The following is a 10898-nucleotide window of genomic DNA, read 5'->3' on the forward strand; positions in this document are numbered from 1 at the left end:
ACAAATTCAACCTGCTTTGGAGATAGATTGGCACTAAGCTAAGAAAGATTTTAGCATGTTATTGTACAGTTGAATTTCCCCTATGCTTCATTAGAAGTTACTGTAACTTTCTCTCCTCAAGCTATTTTGCATCAAAACTGGGTAGAAATATTTTGGCTTCAGAAGTCATGTGCCTGGAAATGTGTTCCAAAATATGCCCTCCCTACTTGTGACTGACAGGTCTTGTCTGACTGTGCTACACTGGCTGAAACCTCCCAGTCCTCTCTGGACTTTACTATTTCAGAGCAAGAGAAATTTCAGGTAAACAGAGAATTTTCTCTATGATGATTGACATTCATTGTCGTTTCGTAATGTAAAACCATAGATGGGAACATAAAACCCTCAGAATGCAAATTCCCTTGAAATGACAAGGCTTACTGATTCACCATCTTTTCTTTATGGAAAGGATTTTGAAATGAAAGCTATAACCTCAGGCTTTCAAACAGACACACTAACTGTGTTTACAGTAAAGTTCCATATGCCAAATAGATGATTTAGAATAAATCTTTCTGTTGAGTGTTATTCATACTTAAAAATTTACTTACATGACAGCAGTAAATTACATTTTAGTGAAAAGAACTATTATAAATTCTCTTGGAAAGGTATCTAAATTTTAGTCAACCTTGATTGATTTCAAAATCTGCTTTATTTAAAAATTCCTGCTATATTCCACGTTTATATATTTACAACTCCTTTTGAAATGGAAATCAGCTATAAAGCCAAAACAATTCAAGACATGACAAATCTCTTCTTTCTGTTGCCCATGTGTACTCCGATAAGTCCTTGATAAAATAATGTTGCTTTGAAATGTAGTTCTGATTGCTTCAGAAAAGTCCTCTGTGATGACTTCTAAAACCAACTGTGCTGATTTTTCTGTCCTGTATTTTGCATTTTCATTGTTTATTCACTCAATGTACATACAGGGGCCAAGTGTGTCTGTCATGGTGTTTCAGTGCTGGCCCAACTGCAGTAAAATTACATCTGTTACAGTGTCAATGCTTACAGATTATTTGTTTTTCACAGAGGTTTTTCTAATGCATGTATAGGTTTTATTAAAATCCTGCATGAAATTTTATAACACTGATATTTTTTGCTGGGTTAATTTTATTTTTAGACCTTTGGTTGCTGTCAGTAATAAGAAAACATGGGGGTTTTTTTCCAATTTCATAAATATATTTTCATGTATTTGTTCTTTTTCATTCCCAATTGTAATTATTCAGATGAATTTATTAAAACAGAAGGCAAACAACTCATGATAATTTCTTTGGAGGTGTAACAAGTCATTAACTAGTCTACAAAGAGGTGTATGGCTGCCCACTTCTGGATGGAATGATGTTACACGGCATTTCCTTGGGCTGCATTACGATATTGTCATATCATTTTGAATGTGGCTCTTCATTTGAGAATGCAGACCTTGATTCTCCTTCAAACTCACTGCAGAATAAAATTGTGAGGTTTCTCTGTAATGTTGAGATGTTTTACTTGTATGTATAATATGTAAAGCAGTTATATCTGCCAACTTTTTACATGTAACATTTAATATTTCCCTTCTTGTCTGTTAACAATTATTCTTAGTCATTGGAAATTTATATAGTACCTTGTCCAGTTTGCTCAAATAGGCTAACCTCTTTATAATATATCTAAAAACAATAATTACAAATTACCATAAATATATATGGCACCTATATGTTATTGACATTTATGACACCTTAAATATTCTGAAACTTATTGAAAAGGCAACATTATTACAAATAGCCCCACATCCATGAAACCTGTTGCTGAACTTGAAGATTAAAATCATCATTTCTAAAGTTTAGCAAACCACCAGCTAATTATTAAACTGTACTTATCACTTTTTCTACATGACAAAACAGTTGTGTTAGGAAATTATATTAGTGTTCCTATTACTGTTTTGAAATAATTCACACTTTGTTGGAGATCATCTGTACAGCCTCTCTTTTCCTTCCTTATAAAGGTATGTCTGTGTCTTTCAGGGAGCTGCTTGTCTGTCTCAGTGGCTGCGTTCTTTTAATGTCTTTCCTTTGAATTTGCAAACACTTCACTGAGGGTGCCAAGGTGACCACTAGAGCAGGCTTGCAGTTAGAAATGCACACAAGCAGGCACCAGATCCTCTGGTTAAAACCAACCACTATGAACAAAGACAAGAAGAATTAAGCATCACATGAAGAGACTGTGGAATGTTCAGAGCATGCAGATGTGCCTGAGTTACAGATTTATCCTATGAGAATACAAATCCCTGCACAATGCATTCTATTTATTCCATTGCAAATCCTGGAAGAATTTTGGATGTTTTGAAGGGTTTGTTTCTTTCGTCTCTGTTGGTACATCTCAGACAAAGAAGACAAGACAAGTTTTGGCATGTATCTTTGCATGACACTGCTGTTTCCATGCAGGAAGGCAGTGGAACAATGTCCATCACAACAGGATGGGGATTTTTTTATTTTTATTTTCTGTTGCAGTGCTACGTTTGGTTTAGTAAGTTGCAGCTTTCCCGGAGAGCACAGCAGGGCTGCTTAGGGCAGGGTAGACATTCTGCCCTCCCATAGTCCTTTTGGACTTCCCTGAGCTCCTACTCTGGCTAGCTGGGCTCTACAACACAGTGACGACAAAGGAGGCAAGCAGGGTCTCTCTATCAGGAACCTTTATTGCTTCATGGTGGTCCACTGGTTCCTAGAGACAGAGGGATCGAGAGAGACCACGTGGTCAGGCAGCAGAAGGGTTTTCTCAGGGGCCCAGGGGCAGTACATGGGCAGAGTTGGGGTACAGGAACCAATAGGGAGAACCCGAGGGAGTGACCAGGGCTAGGGGCAAGGGAAAGCTGGGGAGAACAATATGGAATCAGAAAAGAAGTGGGTAAACAGATCACCACAATTTTCTTTATTATTTTTAAAAGCCGTTCAGAAGTGACATAAAATGCTACCTCCTTAACAATCTGTAGGCTTAGGTGCCACTTTAAATATTAAAAAATGCTTAAGAGAAGTTTTGCAAGAGTATTTGTCCAGAACACAAGAATGAATTTCACTCTATGTGTGTAAGAGTTGTTTAATTCCTAGCAATAGTTTACACTGACAGTACTTTCAGTGATTAGTTCAGTGATTCCTAAGGGAAGACTGAGCCACACAAAGGTCTCAAAGATGCAAGCCAGAGTAGAGAGTGCACTGTAAAATATTTAGCAAACATTAAAGCAAACCACAAAGAACTACAGGAGCAGCCAAGGGTAGGGAGGAACTTATCTGCCTTCAGAAAAAAAAAACTTTAAAGGTTTTAACCAGGAGATAGGCATTTTAAAGGGAATGAAAGACTGTCTGCTTTCAGTGGACACATAAACACACTTAATTGGGATAATATGTAAGGATGTGTATCATAGGGAACAGAAAAACTTACATTATTTGCTTTGCTGTATGATTGATTGATTGATTATTAAGATTTTGACTGCTTGATGATGGTATTAAGGAATCAGTCAAGTTACTTTATATTTTATATTTTATATTTTATATTTTATATTTTATATCTTTTTATATTTTATATTTTATATTTTATTTTATATATTTACATTTTATATTAACAAAATCAGTTACAAATTTCTTCTTTGCTGTGGATTGATCTATTATTTTTCACTTAACCTTGATATGCATATCATTGTAGGAAGGAAGAGTCATAAATAAGGATTTCTATCCAACTAATTACTTTAATTGATTTGTGCTGAAATAGTTGACCTTTAGTACTAGGGTCTCCCTTCATATCCACAATTGACAGCTCATTCTGATGATCATCAGCCACAGGGAAAATAAGTTAAGATTTCAATTAAAAGCATGCAGTGTAGGCTAATCTATGGATTTCACATTAGTAATGCTCTGTGCCTTTCTGCTAGAGAATTTGTGTCATGTTTGAGCTGAAAAATATTATATGAAAAGCACCTGAAGAAGTAATACAATGAAGTATATCTAAAAACTGACAAACCAAACCCACACAGGAGTCTTAGAGCACATGTTTCAATATGTCTACAAATTACACCGTGTCAATAGCACCCCTCTTTCAGGCCAAAGATCACAAGATATTTAAAATAAGCTAATTCCTACACTGTATTTCTTGGGTGGCATGAGAGTGTTGACATCCTCAGCTATCTACACTGTTTGTTTTGAATCTTATTTTTTAGGAAAAGCTGGCCTAAAACTCCTTTTTATTAGACAAACAGGCAGAAACAATCCACGCATTGGCAAAGTGTCGAACACACCTGTAGTCTTTAGGAGTGCAAAAACCAGAAGTAATAAAAGTTGAACTAGATGGAATATGCTAGTTAATAAAGGTCTGATGCTATTTTTTGGAGTTAAATTTTTCTTCAATAAGTTAATTAGAAGAGTCTTCAAAATGTTTTATATTTTTTACTTCTAAAAAGCACTTTTCATTACACGCTTTCAGTGAATTTAAAAAAAAAATGAAAAGCACTCACTGAACATAACAACTGTTTTTGAAGCCTATGTTATGCCAGAAACATAGCCTAGCTGATTGTATTCTGAATATTACATTCGCATGCTTTGAAGGAGACAACATTAAGTGTTTCAATAGAAAAAATACGACAATAAACTCAAAGCGCTTTTCTAATTTCAAAATTACTTTACTTTGGACAAATGTTGTTCCATAATTGGAATATATTATTTCTTTTATTATTTTTGTTACTGCAATTGGAAGCATTCTGTAGCTGAAGGTGTTCTATATTAAAGTACATTTTAGTTGTTCTGGTGTATGTCATATGTTGGATGCAAAGTTGGAATAATTGGGCGTATATTGAGTAATCTATTTACTGAATTATGAGTATGAAGTGGAAGTAAGATGAAAAATAGATTTTTTTTTTAGTAGAAAAGGAAGCAATGACTAACTCTACAAAAGCATCTTTATATTATTCAAAAGAATTCCTCATAAAAATTCATGACATTTAAATTAGCTCTAACTGTATAATATTCCAAAGATGTTGATTCAATTGCTAATAGCCACTGGAAATATTCTTTACTATCTCTCAGTCAATGTTTTAAGTCTTCAAATCATTTCCTCTTGTTATTTTAAAGAAAAATAAAATATATCCCTAATTTTTTTTTCATTGTCTGTCTATAATATTCTATTCTTAAATTTCGTTCCTTGTATGACCAGATTTCTAAGAAAAAGACAAATTCTATAAAGTGAGAGGCTATTGAAGATTTTCAAGTTAAATTATTGTGTATCTTCCTTAAACAGCAGAGTACTGAAAAGCTCAACAGAACAATTTGTGATTGAAGGTTTGCTTTTTTTTGCCAAAGACCTGGCAAAAATATTTTTTTCCCCAAGGAAAGACCATCTTGCATTGATAACTTTTCTCCCTTTCTCATGCTATCATATCTCTGGTGAGAAGGTTTGATAAAGACCACCAACGTATTTTCCTTTTCTAAATCGTACCCCACTGCTTCTTTGGAAAGCAATTCAAATCTCTTGATTTTCACTCCTTTGCAGAAGAGCCAAACATTTGGATCAGAAAAGACACAAATGAAGCTCAATTGACTTATGATGACAGAACTAGAGAAATGGAGGCTCTGGGTGGACCTTATCACTATCTACAACTACCTGAATGGAGGTTGTAACAAAATCAGGGTCAGCAGATTGTCTCTGCCCAGCAGCTAGTGACAGGACGAGAGGCCATAACCACAAGCTTCACCAGAGAATGTTCGGATTGGACATCAGGAGGAATTTCTTTACGGAAAGGGTGGTTAAGCATTGGCACAGGTTGCCCAGGGAGGTGGAATCACTGTCCCAGGAGGTGTCCAAGAAATGACTGGACATGGCACTTAGTGCAAGGTCTAGTTGATGTGGTGATTGGCCAAAGGTTGGACTCAGTGATGTTGGAGGTCTTTTCCAACATTTATGAACCTATAATTCTATGACTAAGACAACTAAGATCTGAAAAAGTGAAATGTTGACATCTTAGCTTTTCATCTTACTTTCCTTTAAATTCTGTGGCAAGAAGTAGTCATTTATTGAGACTGCTTATCATATCACATGCCATTTTCCTCTTCCTCTCTCCTGCCTGTAAAGTGAGCCTAGCCTCACTACCTTACATGCAGACATCCAGGTTCCAGATGTTTAAAATGAGGTCTCCAGTGAAGGTTTCCATCTTACTGCTTGTTTGGTTTTGATGATTGTCTGTATATGATACTGCATTGTCTATTGCTTTGAGTAATAACTGGGATAGAATAGCAATTTTAGAATAAAATCTCTGACAGATAAACTGAACCACCACAGAGGGAAATGCACAGAAGAGCATCAGATGCACTAACCAGTTCCTGAGAAATCTTCTGGCTTCCATTTTCTTCTTTGTTCTGGGTGATTTTTTGTGTGTATTTTGTTGAGTGGCTCTTGATTGGTGGGGTTTTTTTGTGTGTATTGTTGTTTTGGTATTTCACTGGGGGTTTTTTGGGTTCTTTTTTGTCACAGTTATTAAATAGAAGAAATTAAATATAGAAATTAAATATAATTTCATCAGAAAAACATGATTTATTCATATTTTTCTGTGTTTTAGTAGGGATCCTAGTTTTCATAGGAGAGGATCTGGATGGACACCTTATCAGCACAGCTTCCTGTTATGCTTGTACCTCTCTCACAGGTTATTGCCAAGCAATTGTCATTGAGCAGTCTAAGAGGAAACCAATGTGCATGCACATAACAGAGCAGAAAGTACATTTCTGTTTAAAACCTCGAGGAGCAACACCAATAAAATCTTGTTTACAGAATGAATGCACATATTTCCATAAACTTAGAAGACTGAAAACTTCCACTGAAACAATGTAATTAAAAGTTACAATGAAAAAAATGGGTTAGCATTCTTAGTGACATTTGATTAAACATGCTAGCTCGCAAAAATACACAAATGAAGGTCACATTTGCAAGTATTATAAGACCGACTACATTTTAATTAGATAGTTGAGAAATGTCAACAAGTCAGTAACTGACCAGGAGTCACTTAAAGAAAAAAAAGGAGTAAAGGAAAACAAAACATCACCCCAAGAGTCAGAATCCTCTACTCTCTGTTAAGTTCAAACATTACAAAGACAGTTTTCAAAGAAATTTTGGGGTTGATTCAATGAATTCGCCTTGACACTTTTCTCTGTTTAAAGAAAGAATGCATTTTGGTCAAATTACTATGTACCATTGTTTGAGCTTTACTGAGCTATGTTGTTCCTTTTAAAACAAAATTATAATATGTAACAGGATAGTATTTGTGGTTTATATTTGTACCCATGGACTGTACCCAAGGAACTTGTGTAAGCATTTGCTGTCTTGTGATCCCCTTTCCCTTAGAGTCAGCTTTGTTCTTCCACAACAGCATACATGAAATGAAGTTGAATTTAACCTGACATAGATATTAAAAATCACAGGAGTAAAATTGTTTCACATTAGCTTGGAATTCGTATATTTGGGCTTTTTCTAAAAGAAAAAAGACACCTCAGTAGTCAGTGGTAGACAGTTTCTCTATTACCTATGGCACTGTTGTTTTACTTGTTGTCTGACCAACCTGAATGAAGAGCAGCATGTGCTGGAAACAATGAGAGATGCATGAATAATTTATTGAGTTGATAGAGTCATTAAAAAATTACCAAAATTATTTCATATCATAGTTTGCTGTTGGAAATCCATTAAGAAAATGTGTAATAGAAATAGAAAATAGTCTATCTTAAAAGTGTCATACGACTGTTAAAATTACTATAAATCTGGTAGTCCTAGTTTAAAGAAATATGAAGGCTAATCCAAATCACTTATTTTATTGTGGCTGGTTTCTAGTTGCTTAATATCTCCACTTTTTGGGCCTATATCCTTCTTATCTGTGTCTTCTTGCAGCTGAAGGAACCTTTGGAAGTTTCATGCCAAATACCTAATTTATTTCTCAGAATTAGGTTAGGGAAAACATAATTTCATTGTGAAGCTCAATATACAGCAGTATTTTCAGAACTACCCATAGGTCTTTGATGAAATTTCTCAAGGATTTTTAGGGTAAATTGGTAAAGCAAAAAAGCATGTTAGAGAGTAATATCTATTCTCTATCAGTTTAATTATGTACTTAAATAATGGAATATATAAATTTATTTTCCCAAATCTCAGAAGTCTAATCCAAACCAAATTAAAGGAATAATTTTACTGTAAATAGTAGTCCAATAAAAATATATTCTAATTAAGCCACTGTAACTAGGAAGTTCAGAAGTCTAAATCTCTGAAGGTGAATGCTTGAATTAGGAAGTAGGTTTTGTTTTCAGGTAAGTGTGTTTTCTGCTGTAGTTGTCAGTAACGATCACAGGCTACAAACTTTCAGTAAACAAAACAAGAAATATTTCCATATGTATACTTTATTAACCATTTCTAGTTATGTTTTACAAGAGAAGCTTTACTCAGATACAGCATCCCCATGAGCATGACAGAGCAACTGGAGTCAGGGTGAAATTTCACATTGATCACTAATCCCAGCCAAACAAAGCAATTATACCACGGAAGGTCAGAAAACAGCTTACGTAACACTCTCAATTACTGCAGGACCTTTTCACCATGTAGACTGACTTTTGTATCTTTTCCTTCTCTTTCTTCCCATGGTACTTTGCATTCATGCCATCTGAGATCTTGCCAATTCTTTATTTCTTTCAAACCCTGAAACTACTGCTGCAGAACTAGCGTTCCCCACTCCACTAGATAACAAAGAACTATAAAATATTTTTTTCTTTTCAAGTGGGAGAAGAATTGCAGTCTTCTTAACTTGATGAGGCAGAACAGAAAAACTTCATTTCATGAAACTGCCTACACAAAAGATTTCAGCAAAAAGAAGTTGTCAAAACTATGTCAGTGTTGTTGAATCCTATTTACTAGAGTGGCTCATTGTGTTACATATATAAGCAAACAGGAGAGTCAAGGCCCAAAAGTGACAAATTTTACATGTTATGCCAGTGTAGAGGACATCCAATTTTTAAATACTTATCACTAGCAGAGATGGCAGAAGAGTGATCTTTTTTTGCTTCCAGCCACTTCCAACTGTCCTCCAAAAGATCTGTTCCTTCATAGGCATTAGATGCATAGTCTGAATCACTTTGCTCATCTCTCTGAATGTATTTTTAAATGTTCTTCTCACCTCCTTAACCCTTGCATTTTCAGGACAATTGATGTCAATACATCTGATTGATTTGTTCCTGCAGGTCCTGAGTTATAATTTTTAAATCTATTATAACATAATTTATTTCCTTTATATTTGGCATTATACTGGGACTGAAAGCTTGGGCACAAATCTTTATTTGTAAACATTGGAATTTTAAATGCAGCATGAAAGACAAAAAAGGGAACATGAAAAGGCAGAAGAGGAGGTGACTAGCATATGTATGTTTTTGGAAAGGTATTTGTGCATACAGATACTCTTGGCCTGTATGCACAAATACCTTGTTTAGCTAGCCTGCTTGATTTGCAGAGTAGTGTTGAATGGAGATGCATATTTAGCTTCAATCAGTGTTTCTGCATTGCACTTACAAAGTAAAGGAAGGCTGTGAAGGAAAGATGGTGGCTTGCCAGACACTTTTCCACTATGAAATAGAAATATAGGGTCATAGAAATAAAATTAAAAACACTGAAAACTCATGTTTCCTTAAGTAAGAAATTTAATAACCACCTGACATATATTATGGTGAAGGTGCAGGGAAATTTTCTTAGACCTCTATGCTGCTACCCAGTTCTTTTCAGAAGCTGAGTGTCTCATCAAGCCTGGGATGTTTTTGTCACTCCTTCTTTAGATAAAATTTTTCTACTTTTCTACTACTTGACTAAACATTCTTTTGCAAAGTGACAGATTTTGTCTCTGTTGAGTGTTCACTCCTTGTTGGTTTTTTTTGGATTTTTTTCCAGAATATTCAGAAGCTGTTCCTGGTGTCCCCACATCATATGCTGCTATCCTAAGAATAAAATCTGGTAGTTCATCTTTAGCCGCATTTAATTCAAAGAACAGACCACGATTAAGCAGTCCTTCATTAGGAAGTGTATCTTCACCAGGCTGGAGAGGAGCTGCACAGCATTATCACTCCCCAACAAACCTCTACCACTTTTCAGAGACCTTCAAAAATGATGGTAAGTGTAGCTTCCCCCTCTAAAACTTGGAAATATTTTTCAAAATCAGTGCATTTTTGTCAGCTTGCTTCAATATTTCTCAGACATATTTTTGAATTTTATTAAATGTCACAAAGTGGAAATGAGCTGCTTTCCTTTAGGTTCTTCAGAATAACCTTAAAGTCACCAATTAAAACATCCTTTCTTAAAGATTACTATGCAGAATGGTTTTACACAGGTGTTGCTGCACGAAAATAACAAACCAGTGATTTGAAATTCCATTACAGCACAATTTCATCTAGTAGCAAAATCTAAGCCACTTTTCATATATAATTTTTCTCCTTGGAATTTCTTTTTATTTAATCATGAATGCCAGTAATATAAACTAAACATGAAGAGTAAATCTTATAAAACTACTTTTTCTCTAAATTATCTACTCTGTGTAGCCAATTCTGTCCTGCACGGACATATGTGCATGCTTGGATAGAGGTTCTGGCGTCATATGCTCTCATTTGTCACTAAATGCAATAGTTCATAGTAACAGTACATATTTTCTCATGTTTGGTTACATTTAGAAAGCCAAATTTCTAATAACGTTTCTTTAGTGATAATATTTACCTGAACTGCAGTCAAAAAAGGTAGAAAGCCAGGAAGGATGGAAGGCAGGCAGGAGAGGCAGGAGAGGCAGGAAGGGAGGGAGGGAGGGGGGCAGGAGTGACTAAGAACTATTGCATTTAGTGACAAAT

General features: G+C 35.1%; 1 protein-coding gene across 6 annotated transcripts in view; it reads left to right on the top strand.

Moving 5' to 3' along the window:
• Positions 1 to 10898, top strand: part of CNTN5 (contactin 5) — a 619355-nt gene that overhangs the window by 367533 nt on the left and 240924 nt on the right. For all 6 annotated transcript variants that reach the window (XM_042023751.1, XM_042023752.1, XM_042023755.1 and 3 more), the window contains one exon: positions 9955 to 10173. In XM_042023751.1, coding sequence (XP_041879685.1) covers positions 9955 to 10173 — 219 coding nt within the window. The remainder of the gene's footprint in view (positions 1 to 9954; positions 10174 to 10898) is intronic.

The sequence above is a fragment of the Corvus kubaryi genome, unplaced genomic scaffold (genome assembly GCF_017639235.1).
Source record: "Corvus kubaryi isolate FWS band 111438036 unplaced genomic scaffold, C.kubaryi_AGA036_p1.0 37256, whole genome shotgun sequence".
NCBI lineage: Eukaryota > Metazoa > Chordata > Aves > Passeriformes > Corvidae > Corvus > Corvus kubaryi.